The 23,770-nt window shown below is 37.6% G+C and overlaps 1 protein-coding gene across 2 annotated transcripts in view; it reads right to left on the bottom strand.

Moving 5' to 3' along the window:
• Positions 1–2,041: 2,041 nt before the first annotated feature.
• The window catches only part of LOC120539101 (prosaposin), a 29,945-nt gene continuing 8,216 nt past the window's right edge, over positions 2,042–23,770 (bottom strand). Inside the window, exons 2-15 of one of the 2 annotated variants that reach the window (XM_039768864.1) lie at positions 20,070–20,203; positions 19,517–19,591; positions 19,169–19,294; positions 18,871–19,059; positions 18,112–18,255; positions 17,932–17,988; positions 16,429–16,434; positions 15,532–15,666; positions 15,144–15,236; positions 11,661–11,844; positions 11,359–11,522; positions 4,140–4,220; positions 3,626–3,736; positions 2,042–3,195 (exon numbers count right to left, since the gene is read on the bottom strand). In XM_039768864.1, coding sequence (XP_039624798.1) covers positions 3,160–3,195; positions 3,626–3,736; positions 4,140–4,220; positions 11,359–11,522; positions 11,661–11,844; positions 15,144–15,236; positions 15,532–15,666; positions 16,429–16,434; positions 17,932–17,988; positions 18,112–18,255; positions 18,871–19,059; positions 19,169–19,294; positions 19,517–19,591; positions 20,070–20,203 — 1,535 coding nt within the window. In that variant the 3' untranslated portion in view covers positions 2,042–3,159. The remainder of the gene's footprint in view (positions 3,196–3,625; positions 3,737–4,139; positions 4,221–11,358; positions 11,523–11,660; positions 11,845–15,143; positions 15,237–15,531; positions 15,667–16,428; positions 16,435–17,931; positions 17,989–18,111; positions 18,256–18,870; positions 19,060–19,168; positions 19,295–19,516; positions 19,592–20,069; positions 20,204–23,770) is intronic. The other variant, XM_039768870.1, reaches the window with a different exon arrangement.

Raw genomic sequence — 23,770 nt, forward strand, 5'->3', positions numbered from 1 at the left:
ACACAATGCATTACAAAAAGGTACACATTTGTAATCCTTATACCCATCTACAAACTTGAATCAATTTATCGGAGGTTGCCTTTGGTGTCCGCAGTAAAGAGAAAAGCATTTAAAACTGTCCCATTTATATACTGAACCCAAAAACACTCCTACCAAAAGTTGGCCTTGGCAGATTTCTTATACATGTCTATTCCAAATAGAGTCAAGCCACCCTTTAATCCATTCCTATTCAATGTAACCCACCATTCTTGTACTCGCACAGTGTATCAAAGACAAAAACTTGTCAATATGGAATTACAGTGGAACCTCAGTTCGCGACCATAATTTGTTCCAAAACTCTGTGTCGTAACCTGATTTGGTCGTGACCTGAAGTAATTTCCCCCATAGGACTGTATTTAAATACAATTAATCCGTTCCAGACCATACCAACTGTATGTACATATTTTCTTTAAAGATTTTTAAGCACAAAAATAGATTATACGATAGAATGCACAGTGTAATAGTAAACTAATGTAAAAACATTGAATAACACGGAGACAAACAAGGCTCCCTGCTCAGCTGCACGCGAACCTGCGCGCTCTCTCTCTCTCCTGCACCAGCTTTATTTATTATTTATTTATTAAAACTGGCCTTTGACGGGAGCTGTGGACCCGCTCGCTATACCAGGGGTGTCAAACTCCAGGCCTGGAGTGCCGCAGTGGCTGCAGGTTTTTATTCTGACCATTTTACGAATCATTGACCAGTTTTCACTGTTAATTAACTCCTTTTCCCTTCATTTTAATAGCCCTGTTTTTAAGGATTCAGTCCTATGAATTGATTTGTTTCTTCATGAAATGGCAGCCAAACAGAAATAAGATGTAAAATGAGTGAAACAGATGAGCAGTTAAACTGGGATATCAAACTCCAACCAATTTATTTAATGAGAAGCTGATTCTTGCTGTTAATTAAGCCCGTTATTTAATTTTGTGGTCTGTTGCTGCTCTCATTCTGCCACAGCAGACATTTCCAAAACTGTTGATTTTCTGTTCGTCAAAATCTTTTGGTGACCTGAGAGATCAACCTTAATGAGACCTTCACCTTTTTTTATTTTCAGATATTGTGTGATGGGCACAGGTGAGCTGGTCATGTGGCAGCTCGTTTGTGTCTCATTGTTTGGCTGCTAATTAAAAAAAAAAAGACAAACTAAGGGGCCCCAAGTCAAGTTAATTAAAACTAAAGCAAAAGAAGTTAATTAGCAGCAAAAACTGGTCACTAATGAAGAAGATGGTTAGAATGAAAACCTGCAGCCACTGCGGCCCTCCAGGCCTGGAGTTTGACACCTGTGTGCTATACCACAGTAGGAAGCTGGGTTAAGAGGAGGTTACAGTTTTGAGGGAGAGCCCCTCTGCGTGATGCACCGAGAATAACGTACAATGCCCAGAGGAGAATGGGTGGTCCCGTGGCCTGGAACCCCTGTGTAAAAAGTAATGACTGCTATTGCTACTTTAGCAGAATTGTGTGTCTAACTCCTAGGCAGAATCACCATTCAATGTAGTTGCAGGGTAACACACATTTACGGTAACAAGACGCAAGACCAGAGCAGCATGGGATCATTGTGAGCATATAGCACATTGCAACACAGTTGTGGAGTCCATTCTTTGGTGGGTTGGGACTGTTTTGGAGTAACAGAATATGACATCAGGTGGTCCTAAGGTTCACGCTCACTGCTTACATCCGGTTAGCAGTATATATTCAACCACCACCACTGTATGAACAGTAAAAGCTGTTACCTACCATAATAACTTCAAAAGCAAAGAATGACAATTAAATCTGGACAGATTTTTAAACTGTGATTAAGACTGAGGGGAGTCTTATGTATTTATTCATCTGCTTATTCCATTTAAAACCATGGATAGACACCAGAATTGACAAAAAACAGGGTTTGACTTTCAGTTTGGTACTGTAACCAAAACCCTACAAATAAGAATCATAAACATAAAATTCAAGTGTTGTTACCATAAACCTGCAGTAGTACAACTTAAGAGAAAGACAGACACAAACATGTTGTTATTATACTTAAGTTTTATTTAAGTTTCAGTTTCAGAATTTGTCAACAGTTAATCAAAAGCAACTTTCCCAGCAAAGGGAATTATTTCAGATTGTTAAAAACTGCCAGCATGAACTAGAATAGCAGATAGTGATGGCAGGTCATTTTGTACACAAAAATATGCAAATAATCTGTTAGCTAAATTATTAAAACATCCAACCTGATAAAAAGCTAATTAACATTTTGCACTTCATTACATGATGAGGCAACAACCCTGCAGGATCCTTATGATGCAAGAGCAACAACCAGCTTTATAGTTCAACTAAAATTAAAGGCTGGCTATTCATTTAAAGAGGATTAAGGGAGGAAACAAAAACAAATTTTGTGTGTTTTACAAAAACCCGTAACCAGCAATACTTTAAGTGATTTTCCTCATACCCCTCTTCACCACACTCAAAAAAAAAAAAAAAAAGTAAAAGAAAAAAAAAAAATCTTCACAAGGTAATCTACCCAAAATGAAACAGAATTATAAAATTTTAAATACATTTTCCCTGCTGCTGTAAAAGAATTTAAATATAGAAATTTAATATCCTACAGTAAAGTGGCACTAGTCCTTGTGGCAGATAAGATAAGAGTGGAGGAGTCCATTTTATGCTACACGTCAGTATTGCAAGAGACATTTAAAAAAAAAAAAAAAAAGGTACAGGCGCTGAATTGGAGTTCTTTGTAGAGCTTTCCTTTCATTCCCCACAGATGCATACAGGCAGCAAATAAATGCAAGTTGCACTTGTTTTGGCAAACCAATAATATTTGCTAGCTCAGAAATGTTTTAGCTATCTAAATCATAAAAGGATTTATTTAAAAAAAAAAAAATAAATAAAAAAAAATAAAAAAACCCACACACAAATCCTTGCACCCACTGCTCTGCACTGAAAGTCATTTAAATTAACAGAATTCCTCCAAAACAGCAGCAGAGGGAAAATGAGACAAAAAAATACCACTTCACCGTTTCCAGATTTCCCATCCTAAGTCACTGGCACAACAGACTAAAACAAATCTGATTTCTTAAAAAAAAAAAAAAAAAATATTAAATTACAAAGCAGATCTATCATTGTGTCTAATGCATGACGAGATTAGTTCCACACATGGCGCTTGCAATGTTCAACAGCCTGCAAAGAGACAAGGGGGAGAAACATTTTTTTTTACACAATTAGTAATTTCACCAAATCAAGACAGAAACTGCATCAAACTGGAGGAAAGGCTCAATGAGGTTTGCAAATCAATTCAAAATCCACTCAACACCCAGTAAGACAAAGCAAGAGACCCAAGTGACTCGTTTGCTTCTTTAACACAACACTGGGCTCTTACAATGTAGTGCAGTAGTGCTTAAAATAAGAAATCAGACCATTGTAGTAGGCTGGAAAGAACATTTAAATCTCTTCCTACACTTGCTTTCAGTAGGGGAGAAGCCCCAATATTTTTTAGGTCAGAGAACATAAGAAAAAAAAATTCTTGCATATTAAAAAAACCACTCACATTCTACAACCCAGATTAAAATTATTTTTCTATCCAGTCTGTATAGTGACAACATATACTCACATTGCAACGGGACGCAGTATCCATATTTTTGCACCAGAAAGCAGGTCCCCAGGTACACTCCTCTACTCCCAGAATTGGATACTTGTTTGCAGAAACACAAGCCCCAAGTTTCTTTAAAAAAAAAAAAAAAAAAAAAGATAACAATAAGAGTCCTAAAGATAGAGTTCCAATTCGGATGTCTTATGTGCAACAGCTAGAGATTTACTAGAAAACCTTGACAAAACCTTTCTGCAACTTTGACATCATAGTTGGATGTGCTGCTCAAAACGGAATGCAGAAATCAGGAACTAAAATGCATATATTGATAAAAGATATATAAAAAACTGCAGTGAAAAAACGTTTCAGACTCCTCATACACACACACACACACACACACACACACAATTTTAAGAATATGCTCAAAAACACACCACCCCACACAGACAGTACACAACCTTGAACACAGTAGGATATTTTAAACATAATCCTTTGTATATCTGTTGTAGATAAAACAAAAAACACACAGAATACTCACTGTGCACACAAAGTCAGGATCCATCATTTGCAGGAGAAGCTGAACAATCATTGGTTCATATTCTTCCACCATCTGGTCACACTGCAGCAGCAGAAGAAAGAAGAAATGAAAATGCCCTTCTAACTGACATCTCATCCTGTTCCTCTAAACCTTGAGAATAATTTATAAATTCAAGTTTAGACATTTACAGTATTAACATTTTTGTGCGGCGGTTTGGGGGAGAGAGAGAGAGAGAGAGAGAGAAAAACAACACAAAACAAATGAGTCTTGGATTTAAATACCAAGTCCTCTCATTTCCCTGAAAACTCATCTTTAATGTGGAGGTCTCAAAAATGTTGTTTTTTTATCTGACAAAGTCCCCACTACCCATTAAGGGAATCTCAACTGGCAGGTCGCAGCAGTTTCACACTCCTGATGACCCAGAATTTACCCCAATCTCTTAAACAGCAATCCACAATGCAAAACTATGGGGGAAAAACGCCCACCACACACGCCCCAAATTTTTCAAAGCAGCAGAAGCACACCCACACTGCCTTGGCTTAGCAGAAAGTGGTTCAGGACAGGACCCAATATGCTGCCTGTAAGATTCACTCACATAAATACTACACAACTGAATACTTGAAAACTTCTGAACAGCACCCGCTTCTCAGATTTAATGCGAATTTCACAGCCGCACCTACTGCTATATTCAAAAGGGATCTATAAAAGAGAACAAAGCCAACTTTTTCAGCCATTTCCCCCATCATAGTCTTCATTTCCAGAATTCTAACGAGTTGGCAGCACACTCTCCTAAAGCCAGTTAATGTAATGCAATATATCCAGTGATTCACTCCAAAAAGAAAATCAGACAGGCTCGATGGTCTTTAGTTGCTGGTGTTAGGGTTGTGTCTATGCAAACTGACAGCAAAATGTTTATCCTGAAGTGCACTGTAGATGACTTAGCAACAAGAAACAAGGAACATGCAGGATTTGAACCTTGCAAAAAAAAAAAAAAAAAAAAGGAGGCCAAGGATTGCTGCTGAACTTGCTGTAATCTTAAACCCCTTTTTACCGTCTATCACAAAAAGGGGTGAGAGTGACTGTGCAGGTCAATACTTGGTTGGTAAAGCAGACATAGGCAGTAGTGAAAGTTTTAATAATAATAAAAATAAAAAAAAAGGCCACACAACACAAAAACCTGGAGAACCTGCATTACTTATCTATTCTATCACCAAGTCCCATAGAATCTGTAATGCAAATGATCAGCATTATATACCAGTGGGGCAGTCCCATCCAATGTTGGCTGTTACAGGTCCGGGGGATGTTGCACTGGCCTCGCTTAACATTATGGAGCACTGGAGAAAAAGTTTCCTAAACCGGATAAATTACCAGTAAAAAATTCAACTAATTGGTGAATGCAGCAAATTCACTGCTTTGGCAAAATTTGCTGATCAACACGAAGAGGCATCAGTTTTAGGCCATGCAAGTTGACATGGTCTGGCAAGGAAATCAACAACTGCAGCTGGTAAATCTGACATGCCCTACAAAAGGGTTGTAATCTCTTAAAATGATGTCATTACACAACAATGCCCAAGCTACCTGTATGGATACCGCATTTATTTCAGTGGCTCTTTTGGATATAATGATAGATTTAAATCAACCTGATTTATCTAACAAAATACTGCACTTCTAAAAGAAAAAGTTACAAAAATAAATGTTTAAAAAAAAAAACCCACACCCCACCATCACCTGACTGTGCAAAAAGTTAGTGATCCCTCACTATATCGCGCTTCGACTTTCGCGGCTTCACTCCATCGCGGATTTTAAATGTAAGCATATCTAAATATATATCTCATGGATTTTTCACTGGTTCACCGCTTTCTGCGGACAATGGGTCTTTTAATTTATCCTACATGCTTCCTCAGTTAGTTTGCCCAGTTGATTTCATACAAGGGACGCTATTGGCAGATGGCCGAGAAGCTACCTAATCAGAGCACGTATTACATAATAAATGAAACTCCTCAATGATATACGATATGCTTCCCGTGCAGTGCTTGATTGTTTGCCTTTTCTGTCTCTCTCACATTTTTTCTGACATTCTCTGCGCCTGACGGAGAGGGTGTGAGCAGAGGGGCTGTTTGCCTAGGGGATACGGACACTCCTCTAAAAAAAAATGCCGCTTTATCGCGGTGCTTCGGCATACTTAAAGCACCATATTGATTTTTTGATTGTTTGCTTTTCTCTCGTGCTCTCTCCGACATTCTCTGCTCCTGACACGCATTCCTTTGAAGAGAAAATATGTTTGCATTCTTTTAATTTTGAGAAAGAACTGTCATCTTTGTCTCGTCATGGAGCACAGTTTAAACTTTTGACTAAAGGGTGTTATTTCATGTCTAGAGGGCTCTAATAATGTTAACAGTGTGGGAGAGTTTATTAGGGCTTAAAATATATAAAACTAACCATACAAAACATACGGTTGCTACTTCGTGGATTTTCATCGATCGCGGGGGGTTCTGAAACGCAACCCCCACGATCGAGGGATTACTGTATACAAAAAATAGGCTAGGTTTAGGTTGTCTTTAAACAAAGCACCCTTCATTTTTTTAATTGTTGGATATGCTTGAAGAAACAAAATTATGCATTACAGTAGAGCCCCGCAAAGTTGCGGTTTAGGGTTCGAGGACTCGGTCATTTACGGATTTTTCCTTAGAACCTATTAATTGTTAGCGGAAAGCACAGATATTCTCAGCAATTTATGGCTGTTTTGTGACAATATTGTGCTGTTGACAGCACAGGAAGTAACCGCCAAGGGAAACATGGTTTGGAATGGTGAAAGTTGCCAATCCTGCCGATTGACTGCTGCCCTGTCTCCAGCCAAGTGTCCTCGTGTTTTCCATTTTGTTATTCTTAGCGTGTCACTATGACATCAATGAAAACACCGTACGTTACATAAAGAACGAAACAGCGATCTAGAGTACCGTATCTGTAAGTTTCTGTGATAGTTCCAAAAAGGTAACGACCGTAAGGAATAAAAATAGTCAGGATGGAATCTGCCCTGGCATTGTGGATCACCGACTGCAGGATGAAGAACATCCCCTTGGATGGTAACATCACCCGTGAGAAAGCACGGAAATTGTACCAGCAGTTCGCGACACGGGACAATGTAGCAACTTCCCATCACAATGTTCCTGAAACCTATAAAGAAAAGCCAGCATGAAACCCCACCTGAAGACCAGCCAACAAAAGATACGACTCTTCCTGAAGAGGCGCCACCCAAGGAGTTTTAAATCGTCTGAATCGTACTGCACAGCAACTTCATCATTAATATCATTCATCATTGGCGAGTACCCATACATTTTACTTAAATGCAATTATGTATTTACTCTACTTAAAGAAAACACGCTTTCATGAATTACAGTACGTATAGCAGAAACATCAGTATTTTACATTTCAACACCGTGGGAGACATAGCAGTGCAATACTGTACAGTAGACAGGTTTACCTTTAATTTCATTGCAAACTCGGCTTAATACATTTCCTAAAACAGAATGTAAAGTGCTTTGGGGGCATATTGTATTTAGGGTTTAAACTATAAAAATAGGCATTTAAAAGGCATTTTTTAGCCACATCCAAATTGCAGGTGCTCTAGGAACGTAACCTCCGCAAATTTTTGGTGGGTACTGAGAGAGAAAAAAAAAAAAATTCTACACAGTGAACAATATTTTCATACGGTGCACCTGGAAGTATTCACAGCGCATCACTTTTTCCACATTTTATGTTCCAGCTTTATTCCAAAATGGATTAATTTTTTTCCTCAGAATTCTACACACAACACTCCATAATGACAACGTGAAAAAAGTTTGAGATTTTTGCAAATTTATTAAAAAATTAAAATTGAGAAAGCACATGTACGCAAGTATTCACAGCCTTTGCCATGAACCTCAAAATTGAGCTCAGGTGCATCCTGTTTTCCCTGATCATCCTGGAGATGTTTCTGCAGCTTAATTGGAGTCCATCTGTGGTAAATTTAGTTGATTGGACAGGATTTGGAAAGGCACACACTTGTCTATAGAAGGTCCCACAGTTGACAGTTCATGTCAGAGCACAAACCAAGCATGAAGTCAAAAGCAACTGTCTGTAGACCTCCGAGACAGGATTGTCAAGGCACAAATCTGGGGAAGGTTACAGAAAAAATTTCTGCTGCTTTGAAGGTCATAATTAGCACAGTGGCCTCCATCATCCGTAAGTGGAAGCAGCTTGAAACCACCAGTACTCTTCCTAGAGCTGGCCGGCCATCTAAACTAAGCGATCGGGGGAGAAGGGCCTTGGTCAGGGAAGTGACTAAGAACCCGATGGTCACTCTGTCAGAGCTCCTCTGTGGAGAGAGGAGAACCTTCCAGAAGGACAACCATCTCTGCAGCAATCCACCAATCAGGCCTGTATGGTAGAGTGGCCAGATGGAAGCCACTCCTTAGTAAAAAGGCACATGGCACCCCACCTGGGAGTTTGCCAAGAGGCACCTGAAGGACTCTTGGACCATGAGAAACATAATTCTCTGGTCTGATGAGAGAAAGATTGAACTCTTTGGTGTGAATGCCAGGAGTCACGTTTGGAGGAAACCAGGCACCACTCATCACCAGGCCAATACCATCCCTACAGTGAAGCATGGTGGTGGCAGCATCATGCTGTGGGGATGTTTTTCAGTGGCAGGAACTGGGAGACTAGTCAGGATAAAGGGAAAGATGACTGTAGCAATGTATAGAGACATCCTGGATGAAAACCTGCTCCAGAGCGCTCTAGACCTCAAACTGGGGTGACTGTTCATCTTTCAACAGGACAACGACCCTAAGCACACAGCCAAGATATCAAAGGAGTGGCTTCAGGACAACTCTGTGAATGTGCTGGAGTGGCCCAGAAAGAGGCCAGACTTGAACCCGATTGAACATCTCTGGAGAGATCTTAAAATGGCTGTGCACCGACGCTTCCCATCCAAACTGATGGAGCTTGAGAGGTGCTGCAAAGAGGAATGGGCGAAACTGGCCAAGGATAGGTGTGCTAAACTTGTGGCATCATATTCAAAAAGACTTGAGGCTGCAATTGCTGCCAAAGGTGCATCGACAAAGTATTGAGCAAAGGCTGTGAATACTTATGTACATGTGATTTCAGTTTTTTTTTTTTTTTTAATTTTTAATAAATTTGCAAAAATCTCAAGAAACTTTTTTCACGTTGTCATTATGGGGTATTGTGTGTAGAATTATGAGGAAACAAAATGAATTTAATCCATTTTGGAAGAAGGCTGTAACATAAAATGTGGAAAAAGTGATGCACTGTGAATACTTTCGTGATGCACTGTATATCAACAATTGTATATCCTAGCCATAATATAGCACCATGGAATTCTGTATTTGCTATATACAGTACCATCCAGGAAGACGCCTCTTGAGATCTTCTACTCTGACACATACTTGTGGTGATTGAAGGGAAAAGACAGTTCTATTCAAAATGGTTTGCTTCATTCTGCTCATCAGCAGGAGGACCCCTCTAAGCTCCAGCAGCGAAAGAAGAGATTTTAAAAAGTTGCTTTCACAAAGTAGGTTTGCACAATTTTTTTAATGCACTTCAGTACATACAATATGGAAATATGCTCAATGCCTATTGGAACAAGGGTCTTCAACTCGGGTCCTAGAGTGCTACTGTGCATTCCCATTTGAACCCTTTTCTCAAGTAGTGAGCAGTATTTGCTACCAATGATCTTTTGCCTTAAAATTTTAAATTGACTTGCCATTTAAGACAATATCTGAAAATAAAAAGGGTGAAGGTCTCAGTAAAACTGATCTACTCCGTTCCACCAGACATTGACTTTTTTTTGGGGGTGGAAGACAGTTTTGGAAATATCTGCTTTGATGATTCACGAGTGGGTCATTAAGCAGAAACGTTGAGGCAAGATACCTCAATATACAATTATCAAGAAACTACACAATTGTATAGTAGAAAGCTCAGAAGTGACTTTAATAGATAATGAAACCGTCTAACAAAACCACTCTGGAGAGCGGTTGTATGAGGGACTTTCAAAGAGTTTCCACTTTATATATAAAAAACACTTAAATTTCAAGGACAAATGACGACATCACTTTTCTACATAGTCACTCTTCCTTTGTTATGCAATTTTCCCAGTATCATACCAACTTTTTAATGCCATCAGCAAAAATGTTTTTGGTTGAGAGTATAGCCACTGATGCATTGCTGCTTTCACATCAGGGTTCTTTCTTCATTCCTCGTGGTTGTGGCTGTTCGTCCGGAGCACTCTGCATCCGTCACCATTTTTGAACACTTCAATCCACTCAGATGACTGCACAAGACAGAACTTTATCTCCATAATGAGTATACATGCAGAAATGAATTTGAGCTCCCGGCACACTTTCTGCTCATAAAAAGCGTATGACAGAACACTGTTCCTCTTTGGTACAATTTATAAGTTTTGCAGCCATCTTCAGCATAGGGTGACAACTCTTATATTAAATAGCAAGGGCAGCCAGCTTGCCAGACAGAACTAGTCACATGACACTCTCAGACATGACAAATTACTACTCCCACCTTCACCATTTCCAATGAAAATACAAAAATGCAGAAAGTTTTTAAATGGCTTTCAAAACATAAGGAAAAAAAAAAAAAATGGCTAAGGCAACGCCAAATACTATCAAGAGGTAATTTAAAACTGTCATACAAGAGTTGATTTTAGGAATCCATAGCTGGAGCTAATACCGTAGACTCACTCAAACACTCAAAGTGACATCACTCTAAACTATTGGCACTCCATCCTTGCAGGCACAATATTTGGCTTCCACCAGACCAGCCAAAGATGTATCCACAAGAGGGTTTTCATTGCTGCACGCACAACATTTAAGTTTCATGAGGGAAGAGAGAAAAGAAAAAAAAAAAAAAAGCACCTCAAGAACTATTAAAGGGAGGTTTAGTATAATTCAACTTGCAAGTAGCAAGAACTAAAGTTTGTTTGGCAAGTTTTGTTTGTTCAAAATTAGTGTCAAGGTGTAGTAAGTGTATGGAAGTTACTCATTGCTACCTTGCTATTGGCATGTACGCATATTTAATGCAAATGTAATTACTTGACCAAGCATATTATAAATTAAATGACTTTAATTATAACCTTATAACAGAACAGAATTATTCATGAACACTACCATAGTAACATCTACTGATGTCTTACAACTGCACAGCTCACCTGCTGCCTCGCTGCATCAGGAAGGAAGCTGCACATCTTCTCCACAGCTGCTTCTATTTCGGCCTCAGTAGAATTCTGTTCCAGGAGCTTATCAACATAGGAAATTGCCATCTTGCACATTTGACAATAGTCACCAGCTTTGAAACTTTCTTGGTTCATCACCGCTGTTAATGTAAAACAATTTTAAAAAGTAGATAAACAGGTAGAGTTGACATACTACAGTAGTTTGTAACAGCCGATAAATATTAGCATCCCAAAAGAGGGAACATGCTACTTAAAAAGTACAGTGTAGAAGTACTCACGGATGTAGAGGCGGTTGGCTTGTTTACACAATCCTAACAGAGTGCACACAGATTTGGGATCAACTTCCTGCAGAAGTATTTCAAGGATTGCTTTTCCATAAGCCTCAATGAAGTCTTGACATTGAGCAGTCAATGTGGAAGGCAAAATAGAGCACACCTTCTCCATAGCCTGGATTAGAGACTCCTGGAATGCAGTTTGAAAAAAATGTGCATTTTAGAAACATTGGGGGGTTGGGAAGCACTTCTCCAAAAAGAGAAACAAGCTTTAAAATTGTATATAAAAGTTCAAAACATTAAAATATGAGATTGGGGGTTAAAACACCTTCACACCCCTCATTTATATAGCTTTTTGCCAACCTGCTCAAATGCACATGAAAAAGGACAGTGGAGAGACACTTGTTTCAACCAGGATGATGCTACAGATTTCTGTTGGTGTGGCTGCAGCCATTCCTGCAGCAGTACACTCACCAGAAATAGAGGGACAAAAACACCAAGACATACATAGGCATTTTTGACCAGGACATCAGGAAATATCCCACTTTATTCAGAGACAGCTACATACACACGCGGATTTTATATATAAATAAAAAAAACATAACAGCACGCTGTCCTGTAGCATTGACATTCACACACAATCTACCATGCAAGTATCCCCTGATGGCCTCACCAGCATCTCCCCAAAAATAAAGATCATGTACAACACACACCATTAATGGATTTCCATTTTGGCATAGTTTCAAATTTTAAAACTGAATGTTCTATTTCATTTTCAATGTTCTTGGTATACAAAAGATCATCCAACCTGGCAGGGGTCTACAGTGTATTACTAGTAAAGTGTGCTTTGTAGAGTAAAGTACCACAACACATTAAAAATGTTAACACATTTCTTGAATGTTACAGTTTTAAACAACCACTTCTGGTGCAGCAGAACCGTCACGTGTACAGAATACAGTCAAATTCTTACTTGCATGTCCAACAATGCAATACAATTACCACAGTAAATGGGTACGGCTGTAAATTCAATTCCGTAACAGAAAACCAATCAGCTTCTCCGATACACACACACACACACAAAAGAGTTAATTAGACCTGCTAATTATACAGTGAGGCCCAGCAGAAAATTTTATAGCCTAAACTCGTTTCTTGTGTGCACTTTAATATTAAGAAGTGTGGTACTACTCAGTGATATCTGAATTTAAGACATAACTTAGCTCAACTCTACATACAAAGCCAGTTTTATTTTTCATATTACGGAGGCTCAGTTTACCAGCTTCAGTATCTTGCTGTTTACCAGAGGTGTCTGCTCAGATGAGAATCTCCATATGAAGGAGTAACCTGTATGTGACAAATTTCTCAACCAGACCAGACCTTGTTTGTAATACCTACAAAAACTTATAAATCAGCAACTGCTTCCTCTGAAGTTGCCCTTCAGAGTTGTCTTTCTCCACAACATTGCTCCACCACACAAAAAGGCACAGGAAAGTGGAAACCTTAAAAGAATGCAAATTTAAATTGCATTCTCCTTATCGGCCAGATCTGGTGCCTTCCAACTCATTTCCAGAGATGGTCTTCATTTTGACACTGGTGATACGGTCACTAATGAGGTGGCGTGACTCAAAAGAATTTTCATTTATCCATAGAGGGCACCTAGAGTTTCGAACACCAGTGGGAGAAGCACATCGCTCTTTAGAGAGACAATGCTGAAAAATCCTAAAACGGCATTGACTGCACCACATCCTTCCAAATTCCAGACAATTCTTTCATACACAATGATACAATCAAATATGTACTCTCCTTTTAAAGAATGCCTCAGAATAGCTAAATACCAAAAACTAAACTCTGAACATCTACCAAAATGCCCATGATTTTCCTTAATTAAAAATGTGTAAAATGCTGCATGAACATTTAAAAATTAGACATTTTCAGTATTTTGAAAAATTCAATTTCCATCTGTACATTGACAATTTAACAATTTGGTAGATCTTTAACCTACAGAAGGTTATGCTCATTTCTAGACAATTTTGCATAGCTACTCAAAAAACAAAAATGTCTACTAGTTAAAACAACAAGCAGAAACTGTGCTACTAGTGCTTAAATACACAATTTTAAAAATAAAACTAAGCCATACGCAGATGCTTAAAGCCCCCGGAGACAAAATAGTTTATTGCCAACAATAATACAGATTTGGAAAGCCTAAAACTATTTGATCTAATAAAAGGGCCATCCCAAGAACTGCATTTAGACAGACTGACCTAGTGTTGACCCTGGACTGCTGTAAAGCTTTGGCTTCCTTAATCAATCCTGGTTGATACAACAGAATTCAACCTTAGAGCCTCCACTGACAACTGGGCATCAATTACTTCAAAATACACAGTGATACCAACTGGTGTGTGTGTATATATATATATATTTATATTTATTTGTGGCAAGGGAGAAGTATCCTTTTTAGAACTAGGTTCAAGTTTTAAGCTCAAATCTTAGTTTCTGGGGTGTGCAATGTAAACCATAAAGACCATGCCTTGTGCCGAACAATTATTTCATCATATTCTACTCCATGATCAACAATTCTTGAAAAATTCAAATTATGGATATTAAACACTCTTCAGATTGTATAGTCAAATGTCACATACAAACAAGTACCAAACAAGACATACACTAATAAAAAAACCTCAAAAGGGAATCTTAAAATTTCATATTTGAAAGATGATAATGCAAAGCCTAAAGAAATTCACTTCAAAAGTGAAGTGGAAACTTATTAAAAGACTGCCAATAAAACAAGATTACATCCAATTTGCTTACTAGAAAACATTTCTAGAATACAATATTTAGACTTAAAAATAAATAAACTTCTACATACCAATTGCAAACCCACTTAATCCAGTCCACAGGTTGTGCACAGAGAAATTTACAATGCAAGAAAGAAAACAATCCTGCCTAGAATGGTAAGTAGATACATTCACACTTTACTCTGCAGGGTTGGGTAAGCCAACGATTCTCAGCCTCAGTCCTGAGGGCCTTCTGAAGCTGAAGGTTCTTGTTCTAACCCACTTTTCTTAATTGGACCCCTACCTTAAGCAAGCTGTTATTTCCCAGCTTTTTGTATCCATCCAGAAATTACAAACCAGTTACGTTATATTTTTACTGAAGGAAGCATAAATTTGTATTGGAAAGAATTTTATTAATTTTTTTTTTTTTAATGTTCTAGGTCCTCTAGATAATTTACTAAGAAACACACAAGTGGGTAATTTGAAGACGTTGCTCCTTTAAGAGTCATTTACTCGGCTGACTGCCCTGCTCAACGTTAACTGTCTTAAAATACAATTAGGAAAGCAAACTATACAGTATTGGCACATTTGAAACAAAATCTGTACAGTTTTAGGGGGAGGAGGAAGAAAAAAAAAACACACACAACACACAACCCCACCACACAACCCACACACAGAGAAGAAAAAAATAAATAAATAAATAAAACCCCTCACATACCTCAGAAGCTTCCTTCTGAATAAGGCTTTCAATCTCCTTCATGACAAACTCGCACATGACACACTGTGGAGAATTCCGCACTTTTACCAGCTTCTGTCAAAGGATAGTCAAGACAGACTCAAAATTCATATTGGGTTAGCCATCTGTTACACAATTTAAAACACTTGCTCATTTTCTCAAAGCTGAGGAGAAGACATTTTTGAGCCATCTCCATGCTTAACCTAATTCTTGAATTTACAAAAAGACTAACCTGTTGCACTTGTACTAAACATTAAGGCAGAATGGACTTGAAATATGACTGAAAACGCCCACCTGCTTTCAAATGGATGTTTGACTAGTAGTGTATTTGACAAGGTTGTGTATTTCATATACAGTCACGATTGCTTACTGGAGCAGGTTTTTCAATTTTTGTGGGTTTCACAACTTCAAGAGCTGGAAGCATCTTCGCAGCAACAAGGGTTTCCATGGGAACACCATTTTCAGGAGAGCAAAACCCTGCTTGGGTACAGATTTGTTCAGGAGTCTGAAATCAAGAAAATGCAAAAAAAGTGTTAAAACCAGAGGAGAGGTGGAAGAAAATACAAGCTACTAGAATCACATTAGGAGTACAATGCACTCCAACACTTCTGCAGGGATTTTTTTTTTTTTTGGAATATAAAAAACGCACAACACCACATCTCTCACCGGATAACATGCAATACAAGGAGAGATGAAAAGGCCCAGGTGTCTGAACTGCTCAAATGTGTTCGGCACACACACACACACACACACACACACACACACACACACACACACTATTCCTTTAAATCAACAAGAACACCACTGCTACACTTTTGTTAGAGAAGTTGCTTCGACTATTAGTTCATCATGCAAGGTAGTCAATGAATGATCTGTGCTAAAGTGACAGTTTTGCTGTGCTTTCCCTAACATCCAAGTTTAGCCCCTTTGCTCCATTCCTCCCTTGTGCCAAAGTGTCTCCCAGCAACACTGCCAGTGCTCTACATGCAAGCCAGACCCAGTGACCAGATACAAGACTGCCTTGCATGCGGTTTTAAAAGTTTAAGAGCAATGGTTATACTTCAGACATTGCATCTACCGAGTACTGTTACAGCAAATTGAAATCATCCAAGGCCTAAGTAACTCACAGTAAGCAAGCTTGTATCTGGCAGTCGAAGGGTGCACAGTGAGTAACGCTCTACCAGCAAACAGCAAGACTTAAGACTATTCTCAAGTCTGACACTGTGTAGAGAAGCATCAAAACAGTGTTACAGAATTCAAAACATACCTGATCCTGAAGTTCATAAAGGAAAGAAAACAGAAAAAAAAAAAAATAGGACACAGATAAATCAAGAGAACAGGCTGAAAGGGAAAATAAAGGCAGAATCAAGATTCCCTTTTAGAACAAACCACGCTCCAACTCAGAGTTAAGCATGTTGGTCACAACCCAATCCCAAAATAAAACCAGTCAGTATGAACAGGGGTGGGGGGAATAAAAAAACACACACAGCCCACTTCACTTTGCCAAAGAGAAGTTTCGTAAGCTTAACAAAAAAAAAATAATAATAATAATTCTCCTTGTATAAAAGCATAAATTAACTTTAAAAAGACTTTGAGTCAACAAATGCTGGACTAGCACAACCACCATTTCAGAGGGGGAGGCATTTTAACTTGAACAAAAGGTTGAAAAGAAAAAAGGAAGACTCAAATCAAGAGCAGGTTTAAAATAAAAAAAATTCACTTGAAGTTAAAACGCAATATAGGAGCATGGTATGATCAATAGTTTATATGAAACCAAAAACACCACACACCCCACAATTAAAAAAATAAAAATTAACAAAGGCAGCCTTCAAATCACACCATCATATTATACAGTGTAACATAGCACCAAACTCACCTTTACTAACATTCTTAAAAAGACACTCGTCTACATTCAAAATCAATTGTTAGCATTCAATGCCTTCTCCAGTACAGGACAAATGAACTAATGAGGATTTGAGACAAGAAAAAACTTCAAAACACCACACACCAGTTTTCAAATTTCAAGCCCATGAAGTCCAAACTTCCCTGCCATATTTTATTCTTACTATCTACTGCCAAACAAAAACTACCCATACTATTATAATGCTACTCACTTCTGTCAAGAATGGCAGGTTTTTTCTACAAGAGACCATGCCAACGATAAGTCACTGACAATGCATTTCAGTTTATGTCCAGTGATGCGACCCACATAGCCAATGATGCAGAGTTTGTCTGCACATTGATGTCAGCAAGGCTTCTGCCATAATGGAACTTTGACAGTGTAATGCTAGGAAGGCTAAGAATTGGACAATTAAGAATCTTCCGCAACACTACTTTTTAGCAAACAAGTAGTGTATGGTTAACAGGACTTTATATAATAATAATAATAATAATAATTAAAAAAATAAATAAATAAAAAAATAAAAATAAAAAAAAACCTCTGTCTAAGGTGGCTTCAAGTTATTCTGGCTGTATAAGCAGCAAGAAATGATGGGAAATAGAATGGTGACGAATACTAATACAGATCAAGCACTGACTGTAAGAAATGTAAAACATCTTTGCAGCAATACTGACTACTATCACAACACCCTGCCTTTCACAACAAAAGGAGAGGGGGGTTTTGGGGGAGAGAAAAAAAAAAACAACCCACACAACACATTAGTAGTTAAGAAGTTGTTCAAAGGTAATACATGCAATTTCAAAAAAGCTTGCACACTTGTGAACTTGAAATCAAAAATAAGGTGAAATAAAGTAGCAGTACAATACTTACCATGGACATCAGCTGCTGAAAAATCAGTGGCCCATACTGCGAAACATATTCCTTACACTGAACAGAAAACACAAGGAGTCAGAAGGGGGTATACAAAATTCATGGGTTTTCAAGCAGTAAAAAAGTAAAGCATAATCAGATTTTGTGCAAAGCAACACATCAAAATATGGAGCTACTTACCATATCACTGAGCCCAGGTCCAAGCAGTTCACATTCTTTTTCAAGCCGGTTAATATAATCTTTTATAAAAGTGGAGTTGGCCTTGGCAGCTTCTTGTGCATCAGTGATAAACACAACACAGTCGTGGCATAGATCTCCATTACCCTACACACAAAAACAGCAGCCATTTCATTTGAATGAAAAAGTTAATACAACCAACAACTGAAATAACCAAGATGGTTAATTACACTGTGTATACTTTGCATTACAACAAACAGCTACTTGGCTCTCCCCCTCTCTCTACAACAAACACTGGTGCCTATACATAAAATGGCAACAGAACCTGTACTTACTCAATGACAAAGTAAAAACTTCAATAAAAATTAACAAGGTTGAAATGTTTTCTTCAGAACTACATAATGTCGCTGTACCAATTATAAATTTATATAAGAAATTAAACCCAAAAAGGAATAATTTTTTTTGTTTAAAAAAAAAAATACAATTGGAGAAGGGAGGTATTAAAAGTAATTGAACTGTAAAAGTCAGTCTAGCTTCTACTCTAGCCACACTCCCTTGGAATTAAAAAACTCACAACACTTAGCTTTCAACCCCAAATTACAATAATTTCCTCATTTCTTTGATTTCCAATCCCACTTGTGCTTCAAATGGAACCCCTGGATGAAGCAATATATCCTTAACATTTGTAAACCTGTAGTAAATAAGCCAGACTTGTACTTCATCAGAATTTACAGCTATGGTACATTTAATGGCAAACACTACCTTTTCAGGAATCGCCTTAGGTTGTTCTTGTGGGTAGAGAAGAAGAGGGACATTTGCAATGAATGGGGACACAATTTCAGAAAGGTCAGCATCTGGGATCTCATTGGAAAGGATCTTTTGTACTTCAGCCATCTCTTTCTGCATAGAATGGCACAAACCAAGGGCACCACATGCTACATTTGGATCGTCCTATTGAAAATTAAATAAATAAAGCAGCAGTACAACCAAGAAGGATCAAATGAGCACAAATAATTTCAAGTCATAACTACATAAGTAAGCATAAAGCCATTAGTCTTACCAGTTCACCAGTGATAATGCCAAAAACAACTGGAAAGTAATTGTCCACCATCTCCTTACAGTCCGATGACAAAGTCTTATCTGGAATCAGCTGACAAGCTTTTTCAAGGTAGTCCATTATTTCTGGCTATAAACAAAAGTACCACTATAACCAAATCATATAAAAAACATTTGGAACTTTTGACTCCGACTTGCTGCACTTATAACTTTTTTAATAAACTCTGAAACTTGACTCAAAAACAAGTTGAAGGACTGGAATAGAAATTTTATTTTTCTAATTATCACTCCCTTACTTTGATGTGCAGAAGATCCTTTAAAGCAAGTGCATGCTAAAGACAAACATTCATACCTCAGTAGAATTGTTCTTCAGCAGATTGCCAATAACTGTCAGAACTTCTTTGCAAAGGTCACAAGGCACACTTTTCTAAAAGCAAAGAATATTTTTGTGAGAAAGATTCTTATACAAATACCTGGGAATTGGCATATACCTGGATATATAAAAGGTCTAGTCTCTACAGTATATTAGAAAGAAGCTCAAAGGGCTAATTTTAAAATATTAAATGGCATCAACTAAAGCATTATGAATTAAAATGCAAAGAGGCAAAAGCCCATATTAAGAAGCGAGTTGAACTACCTAGTTGATGCGAGTTTCAGAATACAATATTTAGAGCTTTGTTAAGTACTACATTTAGGAAATAGCTTGTCAGTATTAGGGACGTAGGGGAGAAACATCACTTTAGAATGGAAAGGGCACGCTGAATGACAAAACAAAGTCAGTCTAGGCTTTCAGTTTCTATATATAAACTTCAGATGTAAGAAGTGTCAATACACAACAAATCTATAATAAATAAAAAATAAATAAATAAACAAACCACAGGAAGTAGAACTCTTCAGTTACTCACCGCAGTAGGTTGGTTCCAGACATTCTCCTGACAGTGGCTTACTGCACCACACTGGGAAGCGGTCTTTACATTCTGACACCAGTAAGTGGAGCCCTTTGTACACTGCTCTTTCCCAAGCAAAGGGGAAGCTGTAGCTGGGGACAGGATTAAAAAACACCAGACAAAGTGTTAAAGACTGACAGATAGACAGCAAGAGAGAGAAAAAAAAAGAGAGAGTCCACCTAGAAGGAGAGTTAACCACTAAAACAGGGTGCACAGAGCAAGTACAAATGTTCATACAAGTGTAACCTGACAGGCTGGTATTGAATCAAAGTGTTGGTTCCTGCCTTACATCAAATGCCATGCAGCTTTGTATAACTCTGTATTTGGATAAGCCAATTTGCAAAAGGACTGAATGACCCAATAAAAGGTAAAAGCCACAACTACTTTAACCTTTTAGAATTCTTATGCTATTCTCTGATCCAAAGTTCCTTTTAAATTTTCTCTTTAAACTGGCAGAATTTTGAAATATCAAAATTCCCCTAGAAGTTAAAGGGACACAGTACAAAGAAAAAAAAAGTTGCAGTTGACAGAATCTCTTTTCAATTAGGTTTCCAGTTTTAGCAGTAGTAGATATAATGTACATGACCTTGTTAATATAAATAAACTTTTAAAAGGTCATAATGTTATTTAACCATAACAATGAAAAACTTTAGTGAGCAGTACACTACCTTCACTGCTATTTTACTATCTTCCTTTATTATGCCACCACTCTAAAATTCCATGCCAAATGGAGCTCAAAGTAGAAAGCAGAGTACAGAGATGGATTTTTCTAGAGAAAACTAGATCAGGCCATCCTAATCTACCACAAACAATTAAACTGCTATGAGACAAGCACACATGTTACACAATGTACAGTAGAGGCACTTTCCACATGAAACACCACCATTCATTAATAAAAGTTTATTTGCAATTGGGACATTTACATTTTATGTGATACTGCATTTCAAACAGAATGTACTGCCACATTAGTAAATTTTACATTTGTGTTTTTGCTATGGAACTGTGTGAATAGCTGGTTAATCTTCAAACATAGGACACTGAACGCATGTCCCTTTTGCTTGTAGCTATTAACTTATAGTTGCCTTTCACTGGCTGGATTTCCTAGTTGTTTTGTTCTCTTAACAGGAAGTACTAAATCCAACATTTCTTTGAGACTATGCCCCAACGAAAGCTCACCTTGTTGTTACCTACCAAGCCTCATGACAGAGTGTCACAGATCTCTGCCCTCATTTCCAGGGTGAGCACATGCTCCCATCAAGACCATTTTGTACTCGTGCTGATGCTGTCACCCAGTGCTCTGGTTCCTTTTTTTTTTTTAAAAATATTTTTTAAATAAAAGATTGAACCAACATTAGAGAAAACACTTAACTTTAGTGTAATTTGTGTAATCTAACCTAAATACCTTAACTGAAATTGCTGGGCTAGCTTGGAGAGGTTCATGCAAGGTCTTTCATTGTTCCTTACATTTTTACTTCATGCACAAGGACTATTCTTTCTACAGTCCAAGTAAATGCCACATTGTAAGCGATTTAAATAATCTAATTTTACTTTGAACTGATTCCTAATGTAGGCTACAAATTTTTCCTCCTTATGAAACACCAAATCTCAAAATTCACTCTCCCACCCACAATGCCCCTACCTAAAAAAGGTTCCCTCCATCCCCTTCTCTCTTCTTCCCCAGTGTAAGGAACCTTAGAATTTTTTCAATTTTTTATTACTAGGGGGCCCTGCCCCCTGCTCGCAAACCCCCAGGTTTGGTTAACTGGATATACAATTTAAACAGATTGTTATTTTCATGGCAACTGTTAGATTTGCATTATTTTCACCTTTTACTTTAAAGCCTCAGTAAAAACAATATTTGGAATTAACTTTTCTTCAAGATCGCATTGAATTTTGATTCCATGTTTGGACTTAAATCATGACAACTTACAAGTATAACAGCCCGCGAGTATCGTATCGTTTCTCTCTCTAATAAAGAGACCAACTTTTTCGAATGTTTGTCCCTGTGACTTGTTAATTGTCATAGCAAAAGCTATTCTCATAAGAAACTAAACGTTTTAATACGAATGGCATAAAGATCTCCTTTTGAATCGTGCTTTGCTTTTGGATATACACGAATATTAACTCTGTCTTTGATATCTCAATCTTTTGAAACTATTATTGCTGACAATTTGTCACAGGTTTTATTATAAATGCGACCGTGATCTTTCGGATTGATATAGAAAACCAAGAAAATTGCTTTGTCTGGGTTTTGCAAATAAGTTCTGTGTAAAGTGCAATATTTTGACGTATGGATTTGTATCCATTATTGGCTGTATAATTTCTAATACGTCCAATCATTTAACTCTTTCGATTCTATGTTGCATTGCTTCTCCGTGATCATAAATATACACCTGACTGAATTGTGGTTTCTTTGAAATTAAACTAGTCGTAGCTTTAATTGTTGCAGGACCACAGATTCTTAGAACATATGGTCCATTAGTGTGTAAATCTACGTTTTGAACATTGAATGATACGAACACAAACAGATTATTTTAGATTTGGATATTTTGCCTGTAGCGTTTGTGGATTTCACTTTCACCAAACAACAAATCTTTTAATTCTTGCAGATATGCCTCTTCATTGGGAAGAAACACTACTTTTCCCTGATGGCAACATGATCAGACGATCTACAAGTCTTAAACTTTAAAGTCTTACAGCATCTACATACTTCTGATCTTTTACCTATTGTCCATATATTCTCTTTTTGCTGTTCCGTTATTTCACGGAGTAATTTCCATTTGTTTGTGCTAATGCAATTTATTTATTTATTTAAATTTTTTTGATACTTTCCAATTTTTGCTCCAACTTAACCCGATTTCCACTGCTTTCATATTCTGTAACCTGCTCTGTATATGTATTCCGCCAACGTTTCTGAACGTCTTAAAGTTCTACTTTGTCTTTTACTCTTGATATTTTTTTTTTCAGATTTTTCCCCCCCCCGATTATTACTTTCCTTATTTTCAGAATTTGCACATAGATTATTATTGTTCTTGTTTGCATTATTTTCTCTCCAACGGTTTTGGGTCTCTTTTTGACTAGCTGCTCATTCGTTGCCAAGTTGTTGACAGGTCATCTAGAACGTATAAAATTATTGTCGATATAATTTATAAGAGCGGAGAGCACAGGAAGTGTGTCTGCCAAAAACTTTCACACAAATGAGAAGTTAGATGACTGTGGTCTTATTAGAAAATGGTTGTAAGTAGGGCGTGACTTGAAAGAATCCAAATGGCAAAAGTCACCGTCTCGCAGGAAGTGCTTCCAAAGGTTGTTAAGTATGGCGTGACTTGAAAGAATCTCATGTCAAAAATTTTCATCTCGTGGGACTTCATTCCAAAAAGTCTCTTCAAAAAGTCACATCTCATCCCAAGATTTTTTTAATATAATAGAGAGACAACATAATATACTTGCTGACTAGCTTGAGCAACTCTTCAGAAGCAAAACGGTTTCAACCAAATTATGCTTCATTTGACAGTTTTCACCCATAGCAGTTTTTAAACATTAAGTGAGAATGCAACAGACATGACTTTTTGATTTACTGATTTGTAAGTTTGACAGCTTAAATTTTTCAAGCCACAAACTTTAAATCTGGCATACAGGCCTCATTCTTGCATCTTAAA

Source organism: Polypterus senegalus, chromosome 1 (assembly GCF_016835505.1).
Source record: "Polypterus senegalus isolate Bchr_013 chromosome 1, ASM1683550v1, whole genome shotgun sequence".
Lineage (NCBI taxonomy): Eukaryota > Metazoa > Chordata > Cladistia > Polypteriformes > Polypteridae > Polypterus > Polypterus senegalus.